The following is an 18,307-nucleotide window of genomic DNA, read 5'->3' as shown; positions in this document are numbered from 1 at the left end:
GATGGTATTTCTTATCCTTTGCCAATCCCAATTAGATTGCAAAGAGTAGATTATCTAAATTAAGAGGCATCAAAACCAAAATAACCATTGTAATAGCAAATCCAGCACTTGCAACCTTCCCCTATCCCTAAGCTGCAGCTTCCTTTGTACAAAATATATATATATATATATATGTAGGTACATATATAAACACTCATTCATTTATACTTTTCCACTAAAGTGCACATCCCTAAAAGATTCTCAAATAAAAATTTTTGCTAGCAAAACTTTATGCATCTAATCTCATAAAAGTACTGATTGAAATATTAGCTAGCAAGCTCCCTAAATCTCAGAAATTGATTCCAGAAGCATAACATCAATCAACAGTCAAAAAACTGCTAAACAAACGGTTAGCCATGAAATTGGAGAATAGCAACAATTAATCATGAAAGAGCTTACTGCCTCTAATCCTAACTGGGCCCTTTATCTTTGCTGTCTTTGGTTTCATTAGTAACAGCATCAGTGACCAGAGCCATTGGCCTTTGATCAATAACTTCATCAATTAACCCAAACTCTTTAGCCTCTTCAGGGGTCATAAAATAATCTCTATCCATATTCTTCTGAATTACATCAACTGACTGCCCAGTATGCTTAGAATACAAAGCATTCAATGAATCCCAAACGCGAACAATCTCCTTAGTGTGAATTGTCATATCTTTAGCCTGGCCACTGTATCCACCAGAAGGCTGATGAATCATGATGGTGGCATTGGGGAGGGACCGCCTTTCACCCCCGGCTCCCGCAGCCAAAAGGAGAGAAGCCATAGATGCAGCTTGCCCTAAACAGATTGTGTTGATTGGAGACTTAATGTACTGCATGGTATCATAAATTGCAAGACCTGTACAAAAATAAGATTATTGAGAATTATGACAGAATTGGGTATTTTTGGAAATTGAAAAGGGGTAAAAGGAAAGACCTGCAGTGACTTGGCCGCCGGGGGAGTTAAGGTACATGTGGATGGGTTTGGAGGGGTTTTCGGATTCGAGGAAAAGGAGCTGGGCGACAACGACGTGGGCAGTGTTGTCGTTGATGGGTCCGTTAATGCAGACGATCCTTTCCTTGAGGAGACGAGAGAATATGTCGTAAGCTCTCTCGCCGCGTGAAGAGTGCTCAATCACCATCGGTATCAGGCTGTAGTTTCGGGATAGGGTAGCCAGCGTGGTGGTGCAAGAAATGAGGCGTTTGGTGCCTGAAATTAGTGCCCTCATGGTTGCCTCAGCGACGAAATGTGGCTAGGGTTTCTGGAAAACGGGAATGGAGCAATGGGGATAGGATGGGTTTTAGAATTAGTGGAGTTACAAGCAACTTCTCAGCTTTCGTTTGTAAGAAGAATGACAATGGTTGCTTCTTTCTGGAGTTCGATTCAAGGCCCTGTTTCTTTTCTTTTTTTTTTTTTTTTGGGTTAAAAAAAAAAAAAAAGGTTGTTAGTTTATGCGCTTACAAATCACAGAATTAATTAAACATATTCGGATTGGGTGTTGATTTCCCTAACTATTTATATATATAAAAGAACGATGAACTTAAATAAAAAAATTACTAACAATTGATTTTAATAAATTTAAAAAATGAGATTAATTTATTTTTTTCATTTCTTTAATTTATAAAATTTAATAATTAAAAAAGTATGAAGCTTTTTATTTTTATGTTAATATAAGTTGATCTTTATTTATATATATATATATATATAACTAATGTTATACCCCTCACATTATTGCATATGTTTATTTTTTGAATTATTTTAATATTAAAATATAGGAAAATAAGATAAAATATAAAAATAAATCATAATTTTTAGATTGATAACATAAGAAATTATGTTTAGATAAATATTATAATAAAATTTTTTTGATATATTGTTCAGTTTATCCTATTCTTTGGTGCTTTTTTTTTTTTTTGGAAATTCTTCAGAGAATAATATGGAGGCAATGAACTTATATTGGTAAACTATCATGATTTAATTTATGTGTATTTATACTATTTAATAAATATGTTAAACTTAAATTACATTAAACACTAATAAAAGAGTTTGATTCATAAAATCTAAGATTTTGGGAGAAAAAATAATTTTTGAAAAACTATCGATTGCTGATAATGATTTATTCTTCCTAACTTGAGAATATTAAATTTTTGTGTTTTATCGGTAAAATCTCATATTATGTAATAAAAGCTTTTATTATAATATCTTTCATTACATATAAATCTCACTTGACAAATATTTTAATTCGTAATTATGTTATTAAAAATAACATGTGACAACTATTAAATAACAAAAATTTTAAAAAAAATCATTATTTCATAATATTAATAATATGATCGCATATTATAAACAAAAAATATAAAATATAATAAAAAAAATAAATGACGTTTTGTTCGTTATAAACGTAGTTTATATAAACAATAAAAAAATGTTATTTAACAAGTACGATATTTTTATTATATAAACACTGTAATAAATAACAAACACTTATTTTACGAATAAATAATTACTATGTTTTGGTTTATACACAAGTATGACATTTGATTTTGTAAACATAGACTTTAAACAAACACCATGTCTGTGGTATTTTAAACGATGCATTTGAGAAATAAATAAGCACAACATTTATTACGTTTTTAAGTGATCAATTACTACGATTTATTAATAATTACGATTTTCATAACAATAAATGTAATTATTGATTAGAGAAAATTTTATTTTTATCATATACTTCATTATTTATATAAAAAATGTAGTTTCAAATATCATAAATATTTTTATTTATTATTTTGTTATTATTTTATACAATTAATTACGTTTCATATAAAAAAAAAATATAGTGCTTCTTAAAATAAAATAAAAAAATCAAAATCCTAAATTTCAATAAATTTACTTTGCTTTTTCTTTTAAAATCATTGTTTTTATTATAATTAATCTTTTACATGTCTAATCTTTCTCATGTATCTAATCGTGTGATTAGAATGCAAATTTTTGTGACAAAATGAATCTCAATTTATCTTAAAATTATGTTGATTTTTAAAGGTAAATAGAGCATAACAAATTATTATTGAGATAAAAAAGTGAGACAATTCATTTTCTTTTAAAAATCTTTAAAAACCTTATAAAGAAGTGAGTTTCGATTTCGAACTATCCCCTTTTTTATTGAATATTATTAAAAATTTTAAAATACCTTAAGAATCTGATACCATAAACTAAAATAAAGAATCAAATTACAAAAAATAAAATTCCAACCAATAATCTAACTTTTTGAACCAAATGTCCTCTAAATACATTTATCCAAAATTAATTGAATTCATATATATCATTAATTCATAAATGATTAAGCTCGTGAATATTTAGATTCATTTATTTTTTATTTGATTAATAATTAATTAATAGTAAATATAAATCTAAATTCAAAATTTTAAATAACACGAAATAATAAATACATTTATCTACAAATAATTGAGCTAACGAATATCATAAATTCATGAATAATCAAAGTAATTAAATATATATTAAAAAAACTAACATGATAATTAAAATGACACAACCGTGGCTAAAATAAAGCTAACATGACGATGTTCTCGTGTCACAAGAAGGGAAAAATATATAAATATATATGTTAAATTATCAAAATTTAAACTCCATCAGCAAAATTAAAAACTTTTATATTTAAAATTATCAAAATTTAAATCCTCACCAAAATTAATATTTTTTTATATTTAAAATTGTCAAAATTTAAGCCTCACTAAACTGAAAATCCTATGCTCCACCAACATACCCCGAATATAATTAGAAAATAAAAAAAAAAAAATCTACTGCCATAATTTAAAAAAAAAATAAATGTTTTGTAAGACAACCAATTACAGTTGAAAACCTCCAACTGCACCATTAGATGTATTTGTATGTTATCTAAGAATATCGACTTGCTGAACTCTTCCCCTCCAACCTAAAAAATTTTACAAATGAAAACCCTCAACTCCACCGGAGTGCTACCCATATGCAATTCACGGTGCGTAGGGCAAATAATCAAATGAATGGCAGCAAAACCATGACTCTGCAAGTTTTCAATTAAATCAGACTTTAACAGTTTGGTTTTTATAAGATAATAATATAAAAATCTCGCCTGCCTTATACTGAATTTCTCTATTAAGAAAAGATATAATGAAGAAGATTAAATTCAACAAATACTAGTGAAAGAAATGCTAAGAATAAGAGCAAACGATGGCATTAAGTATTAAAGAACACCGTATCCACTGAAAACATATCAGAAAACTAAAAAGCAAACTTAAAAAAATTCCATACTGCCTTAAGTTCCAAGTTCCAACTACTGTAGTAAAGTAAACCAACATAACACATATGACATGAATAACACAATTAGAAAAGGGATGTTCCCTTCCCCTTCTTGTCTCCACCAATTTCAAAGTGCTTGCACCTCTGAAAAAACCAGTAACAAACAACCAAAATTTGGCTCATGAAACAACATGGTAAAAGAAAACAAAATTAAAACAGCATGGGGTTATCAGTGCACCAACCTTGATTGGATGCTGGGAAACATGCTTGCAACCCTGGCATTGCAGCCTTAGCACAATCTTCTTGGTGGTCTTGGCCTGTTCAAAGCATACAGTCATATATATACAAGAAAGGCTTGGAGTCCCAAGAAATAGAAATAATCAAAGTGATAAAAGGAATAACTAAACACCCCTTAAAAACTCGTACTAAATATACAGCATAAGATTCTTCATCTTTTCATTATATAGCTAATATCCACCCAAGGGATAAAAGATAAGTGACACAAAAAAATTACCTTTTTGTGGAACACTGGTTTGGTCTGACCACCATAACCTGATTGTTTGCGATCATATCGGCGCTTCCCTTGAGCAGCTAAACTATCCTTTCCCTTCTTATACTGTGTAACCTTGTGCAAGGTGTGCTTTCTGCACTCCTTGCTCTTGCAATAAGTCTTCTTGGTCTTAGGCACGTTCACCTGCAATACCAGGTCACAATTACCACAAAACAAAATAAAAAAGCAATAAATTTAACAACCCATTTCCTCAATAAAGACATAGTTTACACTTCATTGACAACAAGAAACAAACAATATTGCCTCAAACAAAATTTACCCATACTTCGCAACCTCATCAACAAATTTTTTATATCAGGATTTCTGAGAGAATGCCAAGGCTCAAGTCATTAAATCATGGCCAATTTTCATATTTCAAACATTCTAAAGTTATCATTATTCACCAAAATAGTATAAAATCTACATCTTTACTGGTGATGTCTTGAATACAAGTATCATTAAACATACAAAAATAAAAAATTCAGTAACCTATCCTAAAAGCTGGAAAATATTACAGTAAAGGGCAGATAGACGAAAATAACTTCACCATAAAGTTTCTGAATCAAGACCATAAACTTAACAACTTATTCGATTTGGTTATTTCCATTTTACAAACATTTTATTGGGGAGAAAAACAGATCCGAAATATATGCTCAAAAGATAAAGAAAACCAAACAACGAAGAGGAAGAGTTAGGAAGAGCAACAGAGAGTACCATTACTGCGGCGGAAGAAAGAGAACCGTAGCTCTGTTTTCGGTGCGGATGGTGGACTAGGAGGCAGCCAAACCTAAACCTAACAAATATATTGATTTCTGACTCTAGGGTTTTTAAGCGGCTTCTTCATAGGTTTAGGTTTTGGGCAAAAGAATGGATTGTTGCCGTGATTCGACCCAAAATTACTCGGCCCAATTACTCTTGGACAAACTTAAGTTTTGAAGCGTTTAGAGTGCCCTTTGGACGTAGAATTTTAAAATTTTAAAGAATTTTTAAATAGTTATTTTAAAATGCATTACTTTAAATTGTTAATATTTATAATTATTTTATTTGAATAAATATTTATTAGAAATAAATTTAGTCTGATAGGATTTGATGAGATAAAAATAATTATAAAAGAAGAATAATGATATTAAAGATAAAAATATATATAAATAAAAGATGAAATATTTGTATCATTAGATTTGTCAAAATATATAGATATTATTAATAATACAAAAAATTAAAAAAATATATTAGAATTAAATAAAAAAAATTTTTTTTAGTTTTGTATTTTATGATGGTTATATGCAGTAAATAAACGGAGGATTTTGAGAAATTTTGAAAAAAAAAATTTTTAGGTTAAAAAAATAGTGGAATGGCATCAGAGTGGCTATTCGTTATTTCTGACATATGCATATCCGAATTTATTTAATATTTATAATATATGAATCTATTTAAATATCCCTTTAAATTTAATGTTACTATCCAAATCTGAATTTATTTAAATAAGCATTATCCGTTTAAATATTCAAATTCATCAAAATATCTATTTATTTAAATTTTTTATCAAAATATAAAATAAACAAAATTTAATTTAAAATTCAAATTCACTCTTAATCAATAATAAATAAAAGTTATTTTTTAAAGTCTCAAATATTTTACAAGTATAAAATTTTATATATTTTATATATGTAAATGGCTAACGAATTAAGACGTTAATTTGGATATCCATTATTATTTATTAAAAATTAAATAAATTTGAATATTAAATATCCAAGAAATACTATTCATATCCGCTTTGAATTTATTATGGATAATAAATTTTTTATCCAAATCTATTAATTATTCATTTATAATTATTTGAATCTAACATAAATAGATTAAATAATTATGGATATCTATTTATTTACTATCCATTACTAGGGACGGCAATCAAGCCCGTCCTCAACGGGTTTCGGCTCGACCCGACCCTATAGGGTCGGATTTTTTTTTTTTGAATTTCGGGTTGAGTAAAATTAGGTAATAATCGAGGTCGAGTCGGGTTCATGTATGCCTAAAACCCGACCCTACCAGACCCAACATTATTAAAAAATTATTTTTTAATTAATTAATTAATTATTTATATATATTTATATAATGATATTTTTAAATATTTATATTTAAAAAATAAATATTTTATATTTAAAAAATAATATTTTTATTAATTTCAAGTCGGATCGGATCGAGTACGATTTACATAGTGTTGAGTCGGATCGAGTTCGGGTATTAAAAAATTCAGATCAGATCGGGTTCGAGTTTATAAAGCATAAAATCGGGTCAGGTTCGAGGCGAGCAAAACCCGCCCCAAACCCAACCCGATGCCATCCCTATCCATTACCATTCCTATAAAAGGAAAAAATTTAAATACCTCGAATTCCTTCTTGAAATTTTACCTAAATTCTTAAATTCTCTCTTATGTTTATTCAAACAAGTAAGTTTATTTATAAACTTTTGAAAACCTTGATTGAAATAAAATTCCTCTTTTAAATGCTCCGTGCAAAATTACCCTTAAAATTCCAACACCAATTTCAACCTAAAAAGTAAGAGAAAATTTTTTAGACTTCTTTTTTGGACATTTTCTTCCTTAAATTTGTTTGATTCACCATACATTTTAATCTATCTATAATAGTTAGATTGAATCTAATATTCAAGGGTTCCATAATAAAAAATTATGAAAATTTTTAAACAGTATATTTTTTGTGTTTTCTTTATTTATTCTTCTATTCACTTAAATGTTTTTATTTTGAAGATCTGTAATTTAAAATAATTTGTACAAATATAATCAAATGCAAAAATTTATCAATTTATTTGTATTTTTTTAATTTAAAAAAATGAAAATATGTTAAGAGATGCAAAATAATATACAACTATTTAAAGAATAACTTATACCAATAATTTTTTAAATCTATTCAATAAAATTTAACCTCGCAGCAAGGCATAAATAAGGCATAAATAATCAACTAGCTAGTATTTATGAACCTAAAGAAAATATATAATAGATTTTTTCTTAATGCATCATTTGGACTTTGGAGTTTTGAACTAAAATAATATAGAATTTTTTATGCTTTATTTTTAATGAATAAGTTTTGTTTGATAAGAAGAAAAAGTGGATGACGAAGGAGTGAGTAAAATAGTAGAAAGACATTATTATTTGATAGGAGGAAGAAAATTTTTAGAGATGCTCATATTTTTCATCGCAAAACACAAATTATTTTAAATTGAAAATATTGAAAGAGATCTGATGCAAATATTATAAATTTATAAAATTATTTATTTTTTAATTTAAAATTTATATATTTCAAAATCAATTAATTGAATTTCATTTATTTCTATTATTTGTTTTTGAGCAATCAATTAATTGCTTATAATTTATTTGTATGATTACACAAACTTAATGGAATTTATATGACATTTTAAGAAAGAATGCAAGGTAATTTAGATAGTTGATTTTTCTTAAAATAAGTATTAAAGATATTTCTTTTTTATAAAGAGGTTGCAACTTTCTGATATAAAAAAAGGGTTACGAATGTTGAAATTTAAACTTAAAATTTATCATATATTATCTCTTAAGTGTGCATATAGTATAGGGTGATATCTTTAAAATTGAAGGTTGATTTAATCATCGTAATTAGATCATTGTATTTAACAATAATTTGAGAACTGATTTAATCACAGTGATAAGATCATCGTGTTTGGTAATAACTTGAGAATCTTATGTGATAATGATCTTAAATCATCCAAAATAATTAAATTACTACCTTGTCGTTAGAATTCAAACCCATCCAAAAGAATGAAAATTTTTTATCACATATGAAAAGTGATTTTCGAAATATATATGGAAAGAAAAAATATTTAATATTTAATAATTTAAAAAATAAATTTTTTAGATAGAAAATAATATTTTTTTTATTATGATTTATGAGTAAATAATATTTTCAATAAAAATATTTTTTAAATGATATTAAATTATTTAAAAAAAGAATATGAATTTTTAACTTAATTTTAATTTTTAAAAATCTATTTTCTATTAAAAACAAAAAAATCTAACTAATAAATTATATTACAACAAAAATAAAAAAATTTAATTTTAAATTTAATATTTTATAAAATATATGTGGAATATAGAAAATTTTGAGATAGTTTTCATCTTTTATCTTTAAACTTTGAAATAATTTTATTTTGCTCCCTCATTTGTTACGTGCGATGTTAGTTGATGTAATCATATAACATTATGTCACGCTCCGAATTGAGGCATAATACGGTCATATTACCTTGAAGAAAATCTCAAAGTAATATGAAGCCTTCTTTCTTAAACATTCTAAAATTCTTCAATAAAATAATATACCAAGTAAAATATTTTCAATAAAAATATTTTTTAAATGATATTAAATTATTTAAAAAAAGAATATGAATTTTTAACTTAATTTTAATTTTTAAAAATCTATTTTCTATTAAAAACAAAAAAATCTAACTAATAAATTATATTACAACAAAAATAAAAAATTTTAATTTTAAATTTAATATTTTATAAAATATATGTGGAATATAGAAAATTTTGAGATAGTTTTCATCTTTTATCTTTAAACTTTGAAATAATTTTATTTTGCTCCCTCATTTGTTACGTGTGATGTTAGTTGATGTAATCATGTAACATTATATCACGTTCCGAATCGAGGCATAACACGGCTATATTACCTTGAAGAAAATCTCAAAGTAATACGAAGCCTTATTTATTAAACATTCTAAAATTCTTCAATAAAATAATATACCAAGTAAAATTCATATCTTTAATCCAACTGATGATACATCTTTATACATCCAAATACAAACCATATAAAATATAAAACTGCCTCTTAAAATCCCATTGGCTAACATATTCTCCGACGATTAAATAATCTTACCCATTTAATCTTCTAGCTTCATACAAGAGTAACCAAACTTATCACTTAGTCATCTGTAAAGAAAAAGTAAAAGAAAAATGAGCAAACCACAGTTCAGTAAGTATAGACTCACACACCTTATCAGATCAAGCATTATTTTCTTACACATCAGATAGATCATTCAAAACATTCATCAAATCATAATATCAAAACATTTTAAGATCATTGTTTTGTCAAATATTTCATAAATTCATAAATCAATGTCAAAATATGTCACTTCATAAATTATTGTAAAATATGCTATCATTCAAATATCATAATCAAACCAAATCATGGATCAATCATTAAAATCATCATAAATCATCATTATCATTTATTTATCGTTAGCTACGATCGCTACTATAACTCGTGACATTGGCCGTATCGATAATTTCATTCTTATGATCATTGCTAACTATTATAACCTTTTAGCCAGGGCTTACACTAACTACTATTACCCGTTAGTCAGGGTCGTATGATCATGTCTTTGCTAACTACTATTACCCGTTAGCCAGGGTCGTAGAACTAAGTTTTAGTGTCGATGATCCCACTTCCCAAAGATATAAAAACGTAGCTATCATAAAATCATTCTTTAAATATAAATCATTTTCTTATTTCATTCATAAGCATGATTCATCATTTATATAGAGAAACACAAAATAATCATATGCTTGATTCTATTTTCATACATTGAAAATAATGAAATAAAATATTCTTTCATTTAGAAACATATATATATACATAGATTCGAAAACAAGCAAAGTATATGAGATTCTACTTACCTTCATTCGATTCCATCACTTAGTTTTTCCCCCAAAATAATTAATGGCCTATCCAAGATCATTTCAACAGATCAGAATTTAATCAACCCTTTTTGAGATCATTTATAAAAAAATCAACTAAGTTACACAATGGTTAACTTAACTAATTAATACTGGCAGCCCGACCTCTTTTCATTAAAACAGTCATATCTCAATATATCCAAATTGAAATTATGATCTCTTTAATGCGTTAAAAATTAGACTTGATAAGCTTTCTAACCATATATGGCACACATTGTAATTCCTTGTAGATTAATTATAACAATTTTTGAAATCCACGTTATATACTGCTGCCAAACAGCCTGTATACCTTCTAATAAAAATTGTATATTTATTCATAGGAAACTCCAAATTCAATTCCGCTTGTTTCATTGGAAAGTAGACTCAATAAAATTTCCAAAAATATATGGCTTAATCTGTAAATCCTTGTATACAAATTAAGGAAAATTTCGTAATTTAACCCTGATGCTGCTGTCTTACAGCCTGTATATCCTTAAGTTAAAAATTAGACAACTCTTCATAGAAAACTCGGATTTGACTTTCGTTTGTTTCATTAGAAACTAGATTCAACATGCTTTCCAATGATATATAATAATCACAGCAATAATCTATCCATTAATACAAAATTCTATTTTAATTCATTATTACAGATCATAACATCTCATCCAAAAATAGAATTTCTCCTTCAATCTTTAAAAACTCAAATCCTTACTTTCAGCCTTCAAACTCCATTTAATAATCATCAATAAATCTTAAGAACATGAAATAAACAAAGCCCAGTAATTTACCCAAATAGATCATCAAGATTAATGAAGGATTTCATGATTTTTCTTGATTTTTCTCTCAAAACTTCAACTCCAAATAATAGCAATCAACTTGATATTTCTTTTCAAATAAAAAGAGTGCATGTACTCATCTTTAAGGGATTAACTTGATTGTAGCCTCTGATTGTGAATCTTCAATTTGATTTTTTCATATTCTCTAACCCTAAGGAAGATGAGGAAGAAGAACTCTATTTCCTTTCTGTTTCACGATAGTTAGGTTTTCTTTAATCTAATACTTTAACCCTTTTTCTTTTACTAAATAATATCTTAATAAACTAATGGGCTTTAATATTAGTCTAACCCAATTATTATTTGGGCTGAGGTATTACATTAATCTAACCCAATAATTATTTGAGCTGGAGTATTACACGTTAATTGGTATTTATCATTAATTTTGACGATTTCATAGATGAAATGATCAAAACAAGACAATTTTGAGTAATTGAGAACCCATTTAAAAATTTTAAAATATTAAAGATAAAAATAAATTTTGATCAAAATTTAAATATTATGGGTATTATTAACCCTACTTAATATTTGTATAAATCATGTGTATATTTATAAGTTGTAATTTTCATTAAAAAAGAAACTCAAATTAGGCGAGTAAGAGATGTGAGTAAGACCTTAGCATAATTACTACACATGGACCATTGTGAAAACCCATCCAAAATGAGTCATCATATTTGCACTAAATTAAAAGTTGTTTAAAGTGTTTTAATCATATATTATATTATATTATATTGTAATGTATTATATTAAAGGATATATAGTTTTCTCATAAAATTTATTTACATGAATGCTTAAGTAGATAATCTATTTATTTGACCCAAAAAAATTTAACATGCAAGATAATTCTTATTTTTATGTTATTTATCAATTAAATTAAATTAATATATTTAAATTAATTATTAATTATATAAATCTTTATTATATTTTAAATAAAATGCTAATTTAATTTTATAATTCACAAATTAAAGAATTTGAAAAGATAAATATTCTAAATTTGAAGAAAGTAAATAATCAAAATCCAGATTAAATCATGAAATAAAAGTTTTAAACTTTAAATTTTGAAAAAAAATATTTTTATCTTGATAAATTTACTCTTAATCTTTTATTTTTTAAACTTCTTTAAAATTTGAAATTATAATATCACTTATTATTATTTTTTAAAATTGAAATATATTTATCGATTTAAATTAAATAAAATTTATTTCAAAACTCAATTTTTTAAATTATAAAAAATATATAAAAAAAAATCATGTCCATCACTTGCATTAAAAAAAGCTAGTTTATATATATATATATATGGCTGTATTTTGAAGATAAAGAAAAAAAATTATAAATATTAAAATTTAAACTCTTAACATATTAAATATTATTTTTTAAAAATAATTATATAAACTAACTTATACAAACCCCATATTCAAAGTGTTTTAAAATTGGCTTTGTGGTTTCCTAGTGTTTCCCTTAGACAGCTAACCAAATTTAGATTCTTACATATCCAAACCTAAAAGTTCAATATTAATTATTAAACCTTAGTTGGTTTCTCATAACTACTTCTACGTGTCAAAGTCTTTTCTTTTCATCACAGCAATTTTTTTTTTTGGCCAACATCACATACTCATCAAAAACTCAATAATGTTCTACATACTGTGCATGTAAAATGCTAGGCAGGACTAAGAGTGAACACCTTCAAGGCAAGCTACAGTTTACACAAGAAATGTTAAAAGCTTTTTCGCTATATAGTAGCTTTCCATGCTAAAATAAAAACCAAGCAAGAACGATTGACACGTGGCTAAGATTTAAATATTTCTTTTTTATAATTTTTTTTCGTGTTGACTTTTTTTGCCAAATCAAACATTTTACAAATAGTATAAAGAATTAAAATTTTTTACATATTGATAACGGAATTTCTCATAACATATAAATTAAAAAATAATTATTTAATTATTCGCCTTTTTTTAACAAAAGACTAAAACCCACGTTACGTTAGAGAGGCTAGAGCCTATATGAGCCCAATTGTAAATTTTTTTTAGTGTCAAGCCTAAGTGTAGATCATTATAAGCCGTACAAACCAAATTAACAATTAGGTTATGGTGTGTGCGAACTTTAAAATTTTAGAGTCAACGGTTAATGGGTTTAATTGAATTAGTAAGATTCAAATATTTCATTTATAAAATTTATATTTAAATTTAGTCGTTAGTATTTTTTATTTTTGAATAATTTGTAAATTCAATGAAAATTTTTTATGAAACATGTGGTTTGTTTTAACTCCAAATTAAATTTGCATTTGCTCATGGACCGAACGGTCTATCCAAGCTCGAAAATCTATCTAAAATTTTGAAATAGTTAGACATGAATATTAAACTCATTAAATGGGTATAAATAAATAAATAAGATTTTATCAAAAAATAAAATCGAGTTTAAGTTTCACTATTTAAAGTATGAGTTTAACTCGAAAATTAAAAAAATATTTTTTATTATAATGAGACAAAGCTCATTTTCTTTATATTTTATAATTGATAAGGTTCATTTGTTTTATTACTTATAATATGATAAAACTCATTTTTTCTTTATACAAAATAATAATATAATTTTATATTGCATTCAACAAAATTAAATTGGATCTAAGTCCAAATGATTTATAAATTCAATTAAAATTAATTATAAGCTATTTTTTTAATTTTAAATATCAGTGCTTTGAGCGAGTTTGAATTTTATTATTACATGTAAAAATAAATTTGAGCAAAAAATAAGGCCTGAAAAATTGAGCTTGCCTAAGCCTAAGCTTATTTAAAATCTGAAAATATCATATCAGGATCGGTTCGAACCCGATTTGATCTGATCCATGAGCAAGTCTACTTCAAAATGAAGAAGTCTCTTTTCATCCTAAATTTTTTCCAACCAAAAACTGAAGAATTTGGGAATTTTAGATTCAAATATAATAATATGTGATTTTGATTTAAGTAAAATGTTTAATATAATACATGAACTTTAAAAATTTTTAATATTATATTTAAATTATAAATTTATGAACTAATATGATACTCATTTTTAATGTAACTAGTTTCAAATAATAACACATAACGGATAAATAATCATCCAAATATTATATTAATTAATATTATTATAATTTAAATATCACATTAAATATTTTATTATAATTTAAGAGTCAATAATGATATTAACTTTTAATTATAAAATATTATTTTCTTTAATTGTATGATAGTTTGTCCATTAATTTATTTGTTTAACTTATTTCAAAATGAATTTTTTTATGAAATATAACACTTAATTGTATAAATCCTATCAATATTTTGTAAGTTGTAATTTTCATTGCGAAAGAAAATTATATTCGGCTAGTAAGAGATAGTGGATAACATCTACCATAATTAATACCCCTGGTGACAGCCTAGCTATCTAAAATGAGGCCTCACATTCGTATTAAATTAAAAGTTCTTTAACCTATTATAATATTTTTAATTCAAAAACAATTTGAAAATAAAAATAATTATATTATTATAAATATTTAAAATATAAATTTATTAAATATTATGTTTAAAAAATAATTATACAAATTAATTGAACTAATCTCACATTTAAAATTGTTTTAAACTTAGCTTTGTGGTTCCCAAGTGTTTCCATCAAACAGCATGACCGAATTTAGATTCGTACTAGTCCTATCCTTACAGTTCAATGTTAAATCATCCGAGGCAAGAACGAGTGAGACGTGGCTAAGATATGGAAACTGAGAGCCCCAGAAATAAATTGGATTAGACGAGCCTTGTGATTTCAAAGGATATTTGTTGTTTTTGACCACATACAAATGATATGGTCTAATACTTGAAAATATCAGCTATATCATCATTCTATCCATATATATATATATATATATAATATACTACACGATTTCCCTTTTAAATTGCATGATAATATATATATATATATATATATAACACAAGCTTCGTCTTCCAATTATTAAAGCTCATATGATCCGAGTGATATGCTTTTCGTTTAGTATAATCCGTGGTCTCGTGGATGAATACATAGAAGAAATATCAAATTACATCAATATAAAATTAAAAAATTTTACATGTATTATAATTTTTTATAAGAATAATATAACTTAATTTTTTAAAAATATTTTATTTTGATTTCCTAACTATGAAAAATAACGATTTAGTCACTCATATTACATTTATTATGAATTACCAAACAAAACCTAAATTTTTATTAACAAAGGAAAAATGACATTTGCATGATTAAAGTATCTAAAGTAACGAAGTTAATTGGTGGGACCAAATCCATTGCTTTGCATTAAAGTAGCCTAATGAATAGAAGAAACGGATAAGAATTTATTTGAGAAGTGGATTAGAAAATTCTCATCGTATTGAAAATTATGTTTCATGAACTTTCCTCAAATCAAAAGAATTAATAATCATCTGCAAATAAAATCATAAGAAAAGAAGAAAAATCAAATTGATTAAAAAGGATCAAAACTATATGAGAAATTAAGTAAAATCTTTGGATAGAGATAGATTCAGTTTTTTTTCTTAAATTCGCTTGTTAATGTTAGGTGATGCAGTAGCAGACAACTGAAGCTGACCGCCATGTTAGAGCCCAAAAGTGGCCATCCCATCACATTAGTGAAGTACTGGGCACGTGCTCCACAACAAAAGTCACGTGATATGCCCAACTGCCAATTAAACAAGAACACCAAATTGGAACAACTCTACTTTGATTCTAGAAGACATTGACCCCACATTTTCATAAAAGTTTACAACTAAATTTTCATTGCTATAATTTACACAAAATGCCCTTCAGGCTCACTATAGCAAAACATATATAGTTTCGTCTAATGTGCGCATCAAAATCAAAAGGAAAATTGTTTGTACAAAAGTTTCATAGTGTAATCCGGTGGTTCCTCTCAAGCAACCCCTCCAACACCACCTTCTTTTTGTAATCCTCCGAATCCAAGTCTAAATCATTTGAATTGGCTGTGCTTTTAACAGTAGTGTCATTATTGTTAATTGTGGGCCGAAAACTAGGGCAGAAGTAAAACCATGCCGACGTACAAAGAATGGCACATAATCGACCCCAAAGTAACATTATTATCAAGGTCACCATAATAATAGACATACCCATCATGGAGTCCAATTTTTCAACCACCTCGTTGTTTTTCCGTTGGAGCTCCTTTAAGTTGGTCCGAGCATGAATCCGGGGATTTCCCACCCGTTGGTTCCCTTCTAGGACCGGTGACGAAACCGTGTGGAACAACTTGGTTTGAGTTTTGGGTTGGGGTTTGGTCTTGAACATTTTCGGTGAACCCGGTAGGCTTGACCCTGTGCTCGTTGGGTCCAAAAGTTTCCTGTTTCCGGGGATGATATTCGGTTCAGGTCCCTGCAGCCTTGTCTGAAAATAGTGAAATCCAAAAGTAGAAATGTAAAACAAAAAAGTTGCAAGTGACGACATAGATGACCTTTTTTGCCTACATAATAATGCTAAAAGTGATATTTAGCTAAAAGAAGCTTAGGATTTCAACACTTTTTACACTAACCTCTTTTGGTGTCTCTCTCGCAGCTCGATTGGAGGACGTCAGTTGCTGTTCAGCTTTGGAATTTTGACGTGAAGGTTTATGATTGGTAGGGCTCTGAGGTTTAGAGGAGAGCTTACCATCCGATTTCTTCTTGATCAGCTTTGGTGTATGGCTATGATCAGCCTCCGCCTTGTCGGTGTTATCCACAGGCACGGTTTTGGTACGGGACTTCCTCAAGCTCAAACGAAACATTGGCCAAGAGAGCGAATGGGGATTCTTTTTGGTACCGGTTTGGATGGGTTTTTCGACGGGTTTTTTCTGGCCGGAAAACCCAAAACAACCGAGAAAGCAACTGCTTCTGGGGTTGGTTTGATGGGTTTTCTTTAGGGGCTCGGCCATGGAAGAGAGAGAGGGGAGAAAGTAGGCATGGAGGACTTTCAATACCCCAATGGTTGGCTCTCTTATTGGGTCGCTATTACTAAATAATATAGTAATGACAACTATTATTCTATTCATAAGAAAATAAACTTACCCTTTGTTTTTTTTTTCCTCATAAGTAATTTAGGTTTGATTTGGAAAGAAGACCTGGACTTCGTGGCCCAGTTTTTGTTCTTACACGTTTTCACCTTGTTCACGCTTTCACCAATTCCACTACCAGCTTCCTTAATACACAATACAAACAATATGTCATATTGATTTAATAATAAAATTTTAAAGGACCAAAATCAATTAATTCATTGGCTAAAAGTAATATTTAAATAATTTAAAATATATAAAAATTAAAATTAAATAAAAAATAATTTTCATTCATTTTTAAATATTTCGAATTGAATTAAGTTGAAACTAAACTTCAAATCTCTTATCTAATATCTTACTTGAGTTAGATTAAATAAATAACGTAATTCTTAAACAGATTTATTTTTCTGGTGACAAAGGTACCAGATTGAATGGAAGGCTTTTCATCTTTAATTTTATTTTATTATTTGGTATTTATCCATTTCCTCTAATTGCCATTGATTTGACGCATGCGAAATTAAGCCATATATATAGGTCACGTACATAGGGCGACCACCCTAAAATATATATAGTTAATTCTTTTATGAACTTAAAAAATATATAGTTAAATACTGTATCATTAACTGATCAATATATAGTCATCAGTATAGAAATAAAAACATTGATGAAAAAATTTATATAAATTCAATTGAACATCTCTAAAAGCTCGTAAGTTGAATTAATTAAAGAGATTCAAAACCTAACTTTAATTAATACAATTAATTAAATAAAACTTTATAAGCCGATTAAAAGAGATGTCGTGATGGTAGCTAGG

At 26.8% G+C, this 18,307-nt stretch overlaps 3 protein-coding genes across 3 annotated transcripts; all 3 read right to left on the bottom strand.

The window, feature by feature from the left end:
* Positions 1-280: 280 nt before the first annotated feature.
* NCLPP7 (nuclear-encoded CLP protease P7) lies at positions 281-1,445 on the bottom strand. Its single transcript, XM_022906737.2, has 2 exons — positions 956-1,445; positions 281-877 (listed from the first exon to the last, which is right to left on the bottom strand). Exons 1-2 carry the CDS (start codon positions 1,245-1,247, stop codon positions 450-452), a joined length of 720 nt encoding a protein of 239 aa, XP_022762472.2. The 5' UTR covers positions 1,248-1,445; the 3' UTR covers positions 281-449.
* A 2,768-nt stretch (positions 1,446-4,213) lies between these two features.
* On the bottom strand, positions 4,214-5,715 carry LOC111308411 (large ribosomal subunit protein eL42). Its single transcript, XM_022906736.2, has 4 exons — positions 5,577-5,715; positions 4,827-5,006; positions 4,555-4,629; positions 4,214-4,456 (listed from the first exon to the last, which is right to left on the bottom strand). Exons 1-4 carry the CDS (start codon positions 5,577-5,579, stop codon positions 4,397-4,399), a joined length of 318 nt encoding a protein of 105 aa, XP_022762471.1. The 5' UTR covers positions 5,580-5,715; the 3' UTR covers positions 4,214-4,396.
* A 10,447-nt stretch (positions 5,716-16,162) lies between these two features.
* Positions 16,163-17,479, bottom strand: LOC111308410 (uncharacterized). Its single transcript, XM_022906735.2, has 2 exons — positions 16,999-17,479; positions 16,163-16,853 (listed from the first exon to the last, which is right to left on the bottom strand). Exons 1-2 carry the CDS (start codon positions 17,374-17,376, stop codon positions 16,344-16,346), a joined length of 888 nt encoding a protein of 295 aa, XP_022762470.2. The 5' UTR covers positions 17,377-17,479; the 3' UTR covers positions 16,163-16,343.
* Positions 17,480-18,307: the final 828 nt, after the last annotated feature.

Source organism: Durio zibethinus, chromosome 2 (assembly GCF_047325235.1).
Source record: "Durio zibethinus cultivar Kanyao isolate XHJ-2024 chromosome 2, ASM4732523v1, whole genome shotgun sequence".
NCBI lineage: Eukaryota > Viridiplantae > Streptophyta > Magnoliopsida > Malvales > Malvaceae > Durio > Durio zibethinus.
This window is presented reverse-complemented; position numbering and strand designations above follow the sequence as displayed.

Excerpts from the sequence above, each read along its gene's own strand:
- NCLPP7 (XM_022906737.2), bottom strand. The coding sequence starts at position 1,247 with ATGAGGGCACTAATTTCAGGCACCAAACGCCTCATTTCTTGCACCACC. Across the intron at positions 878-955 it reads CGGCGGCCAAGTCACTGCAG|GTCTTGCAATTTATGATACC; the intron begins GTCTTTCCTTTT and ends ATTTTTGTACAG.
- LOC111308411 (XM_022906736.2), bottom strand. Across the intron at positions 4,630-4,826 it reads AACCAGTGTTCCACAAAAAG|GCCAAGACCACCAAGAAGAT; the intron begins GTAATTTTTTTG and ends TGCTTTGAACAG. Across the intron at positions 4,457-4,554 it reads TTTCCCAGCATCCAATCAAG|AGGTGCAAGCACTTTGAAAT; the intron begins GTTGGTGCACTG and ends TGGTTTTTTCAG.
- LOC111308410 (XM_022906735.2), bottom strand. The coding sequence starts at position 17,376 with ATGGCCGAGCCCCTAAAGAAAACCCATCAAACCAACCCCAGAAGCAGT. Across the intron at positions 16,854-16,998 it reads CGAGAGAGACACCAAAAGAG|ACAAGGCTGCAGGGACCTGA; the intron begins GTTAGTGTAAAA and ends CACTATTTTCAG.